At 37.2% G+C, this 5,000-nt stretch overlaps 1 protein-coding gene across 2 annotated transcripts in view; it reads left to right on the top strand.

The window, feature by feature from the left end:
• Positions 1 to 5,000, top strand: part of LOC143020914 (uncharacterized) — a 307,372-nt gene that overhangs the window by 113,903 nt on the left and 188,469 nt on the right. For both annotated transcript variants that reach the window (XM_076177851.1, XM_076177840.1), the window contains one exon: positions 1,375 to 1,604. In XM_076177851.1, coding sequence (XP_076033966.1) covers positions 1,375 to 1,604 — 230 coding nt within the window. The remainder of the gene's footprint in view (positions 1 to 1,374; positions 1,605 to 5,000) is intronic.

Raw genomic sequence — 5,000 nt, 5'->3', positions numbered from 1 at the left:
TTTCCTCACCCCATCCTGGCAATAACCTCCCCACTGAACCCAACGTCTCGGTCCTGCGACACACAACACCAACCAAACATCAACATGGAACATTATTCCATTATAAATATCTAACTAAACACAATTTACTTAAAATACTTTGTGTGTGCATGTGGAATTATTTCACACACTGCTTATACAAAATCACACTCTCATGTTCAACACATACTTTGTGTGTGTATGTATGTGTTTGTGAATGTGTGTGTGTGTGTGTGTGTGTGTGTGTGTGTGTGTGTGTGTGTGTGTGTGTGTGTGTGTGTGTGTGTGTGTGTGTGTGTGTGTGTGTGTGTGCGTGTATGTGTGTGTGCGTGTATGTGTGTGTGTGTGTGTGTGTGTGTGTGTGTGTGTGTGTGTGTGTGTGTGCGTGCGTGCGTGTGTGTGTGTGTGTGTGTGTGTGTGTGTGTGTGTGTGTGTGTGTGTGTGTGTGTGTGTGTGTGTGTGTGTGTGTGTGTGTGTGTGTGTGTGTGTGTGTGTGCATATCCGTGAATGTGTACGCCCGTCTTTGTGTCTATGTATGTGCGTGCGCGCGCATGTGTGTATGTATGTGTGTATGTTGTAAGAATATATAAATACATGTATATGTATTTATATATGTGTATATATACATTTATATATAATCTATAAGATTTTATTATGCGTGCACGCGCGCACATACATACACACACGCACAACTTCAACATAACACACACAATCGACATGTCCACTCAAAATATCGCAAAATGAACACTTAAACTTACCCAAATTGTTTAAACAAAAACACACTAAACTATGTGATTACGTTTGTCCGCGCACACGCACACATGCGGACACGTACATACACGTACATGTCTACACACGCGCACATGTTCGCACAAATGCGTACATACGCGCACACACGCGCGTGCAAACACGCGCAAATACACATACAAACATGCACATATATATATACATGTAAACATATATACGTATATACACATACAATACACGCATGCATACATATATATACACACATATATACACATATAATACGCTCATGCATACATATACACACGTATACAAACATACCTAACTACCTACATACATACACACATGCCTATGTACATACATACATACATACACATACATACATACATACATACATACATACATACATACATACATACATACATGCATACATAAATACATACATATATACACACATACATACATGAATTTATGTGTACATACATACATACATACATACATACATACATACATACATACATACACACATACATACGTATATTCAAACAAACACATTCACCTCGCACTAAACGTGTCTACGGCCTCGCTGTATTACCTTGACGGCCGGAGCAGCACGGAGAACATGACGGCCGGGGGAGTGCCCGTCTACGGCGCGTGGTCCCAGCCCTGCTCCCTGGCGACGTCGGCCGCCTCATCCGCCGCCTCCTCCCGTGCCTCCTCGGCCTCCGAAGCCGTCTTGCCCTACAGGGTCATCATGCTGGGCGCCCCCGGCGTGGGCAAGACGACCCTGTGTCACCAGTTCATGACCTCGGAACACATCAACGCCTACGACAGCTCCTTAGGTGAGTATTCGCTGGATTCTCTGTCGCAGTCTTGTCCTTCTTGAGCGAGGGAAGCCCATTGGTCTGTAGGGAGGGTGTGAGTTGGTCACTACAGCTGAATTTGCCATGCATTATGTTAGGGTTGGTGGAATATGGTCTAGTAAACACGTCCCTATCAGTCTGTGGGCTTGTTTCGCCAAGGCGACTTTTGTGCATCAAATACCCTTCTTATGGAATTCTGTTCTATGTTATGCATATTGTCTGCCTTTCTCCAGAATATTCCATCGTGGTATTTTCATTTTCTCCAGTGGTCTAACACGACTATGGAGAGATTTCAAGTTTCAAAGGAAGTAATGTTTCTCATATGTGTTCCCTACTCCCCATATTGTTTGGCCATTTACGTAGTAAAGATACAAAAGTAGTGCCACAGTTTTCAGAAAGGATCGGTCAGGAGCGGCACTTTCTGCCATGTAAGAAGGAAACATTTTGAAAAAAAAATGCACTAGTACCAGTGCTTTACCTGGAGTGATTAAAAGAACGACGATTTTTATAATACCACAATAGATTTACAGAAATATTTTTGGTAAAAATTCCTCGCATGGAAAACTTACATTGTGATTCTCAAAACATAAAATAAAGTCAAATCGAATGCTTTCAGAGGTCATAAGACTCTTGCGTTGCAAAAAAAAAATATTTGATATTTCTATGTTGTTCAATCTCTTGTATGTCTTGCACACTTGGTAAGCTTTGTTCAACGGGAGGCAATCGGGAAAACAAACAAGGCTTAGATCCTCTGAAACGCCCCCAACTTCATGGCAACAATAACTGTTTAGTTTTCCTTCGTTTTTTTACATCCTATTCAATTGGAGAAATCGTTTCTACCAACTTGTCTTTTCCATGGTCACTCTTCTGGACAATAACTCGGACCTGTACTTTCTTAATACTCTCCTCTTTTTTCTTTTCTTTTTTTTAATAAGTCACTGTTTGTCTTCTGAATTATTTGTTTAAGCCCCTTTATTTACGGCAGCAATCCCGTGACCTAATTCTCATCCTCTGGCGTTGATAAAAACAAACTGTACATAATGTGTCAATGTAGGGAAGTGGTTAGCCAATAGTTTGTAATCATATTTTCCTGAGATTGAAAATAATGTAAATTGAGAGCGAGAATCCCAAATTTCCCAATCACTACAGTGGCTTACCTTGCATGGATTACACAACACCGTGAAACAAAATATGTAATATTACTGCACAAGAAGAGAAACTTGAAGAGATCAAGTACTTTGACGTAATTACATCGTCCGACGTATTACATAGGACAAGGGTGTGAGAAGGTTTAAGTATGAAATAAAAAAGAACCTGAACAGCAGAAACAAAAGGTGGGATATATAAAGCTTGTCTTATAGAATTTGTTCAAGATAATGTTAGATGAGTTGATTGATACGCAACAGTGTGGCTCATACGTGGATAAAAGAAAAAGAAGTGAGAATATCCCACTTCCATGTCTAACCATTGCGCTTTGTGGGTAAAAACTAATTAGTAAAAAGATAATGATGATAAATGAACAAATGAAATATAACTAGATAAATTAATTTATATGTTTCATCTAAGGAGTTCACGCTTCATAAATGAAATAAAATGTTAAACGAAACGCTAATTGAAATGTTTTGTCATTAAATCACAAATAGGCAAGAACTGGTTTACCAACAGTGTGATTAATGAATGGAATAGACATAAAAACTACGTAGTGAGCGCCGAAATAATTGATTGTTTTAGGAGATGATTACATAGCTTTAGGGATAGGAATGACAGGTAGTAAGGGACATGGAACTACCTAGTACTGGCATTATGGTATCTTGTAGTCTCCTCCATATTTATATTCTTATGTTCTTTAAACTGAATTGTAGATCCCACTATCAGAGAAAAGAATGTTGAACAAAGACACGTATATTACGATCAATATCTGTGATCCTCTTCAGCGTGTTTATCTTATCAATGAGTTAGAACATTTCACTTGCTTTTATGTTTTTATCTTACGTCATCTAGTTGAAATAGGAGCTTGCAATTAGTTCCAAGCTTCATTAAGTCCGCTTAGCAAAAAAGCGGGGCTTGGAATGGCTGTGATGCAAACAAACACCGACAAGAAAACAGTCGATAATCAATACTTATGCTAACATGAGGACGCAAAGACCCCTATTGACGCCGACTATGAAGAAATGAATAATGTTCTTGCGCTAGCCTGAGTCGTTGAACTTCAAGCTGTTACTTCCAATCGATCATTCGTGCAAGAGGATGAGACAAAACCGAACACAATGCTAATACTACTTAAGCACTATTTTTCTATCTATCATCTACTAATGAGTTCTAAGAAGCCAAATAAGGATAGGATATAAGAACAAATACTTTAGAAATATTGAAAATTGTTCCCTAAGTTCCATTGTATTTTGTTGTCGACAATTCGCCCGCCCTTCAATGTTTATGAAATATCTAGAGTGTTTGTTCATTTTATTTGTTTTATTTTATTTATTTATTTTATTTTATTTTTATTTCCTACTTTTCGTCGGTGAAGTTCTTCATTATTCGGTCTTATTCTATTTATTGCTCACATATTTGTCTATTTTTCTTTTGCTCTGTATTCTAACTTCTTTGTCTGTTTACTCTACTTCATCTGTTTATCACTTGATTAATATTTTCGTTGTTATTCGTATTTCTTAATTTATATCCTGATTTATCTATTTCTCTGTTTATTTATTTCATATTCAAAGAATCATTTATCTGCTTATTTTTCTATTACAAAAGATTACAAAAATATACCATACCGACAGGAGACCTTTTGGTCCACACTAGGTCGGATGCGGGAAAAATGATAATAGATAAATATATAAATAGATAATGATTAATAGTAAACAAACAGAAAAATAATTATGATAATCTATAATGAATCAATAGATAATAAAATATGAATAGACAGATAATGATAAATAAGCAAAATAAAATAAATGACAGGCATTACAGCATATTGCTTAGGTGTTTATCTAAATGAATCTTAAAACTTTGAACTGTACTACATTGCACTGCCTCTGCTGGAAGTTTATTCCATTCATTTACTACACGGTTGGCAAAGTTGTTTCTACCCACTTCCAAATTAAATCTACTTCCTGACAGTTTGAGACCATTATTTCTTGTCTGATTCGCATTTAGTGTGAAAACTTCATCACTTTTGATGTCAATTCCCTTTAGAATCTTAAAAACCTGTATCAACTCACCCCTGAGTCTACATTTTTTTTAGGGAAAATAGATTCCTATGTTTTAGTCGATTTTCGTATGGTTTCTTTCTGATATTTGGAATCGTTTTTGTGGCTCGCCGTTGTATTTTTTCCAATCTGTCATTGTCTTTAATGAGTTTCGGTGACCGTACGG

Source organism: Oratosquilla oratoria, chromosome 3 (genome assembly GCF_046742065.1).
Source record: "Oratosquilla oratoria isolate Oo_2021 chromosome 3, ASM4674206v1, whole genome shotgun sequence".
NCBI classification, from domain to species: Eukaryota; Metazoa; Arthropoda; class Malacostraca; order Stomatopoda; family Squillidae; genus Oratosquilla; species Oratosquilla oratoria.
This window is presented reverse-complemented; position numbering and strand designations above follow the sequence as displayed.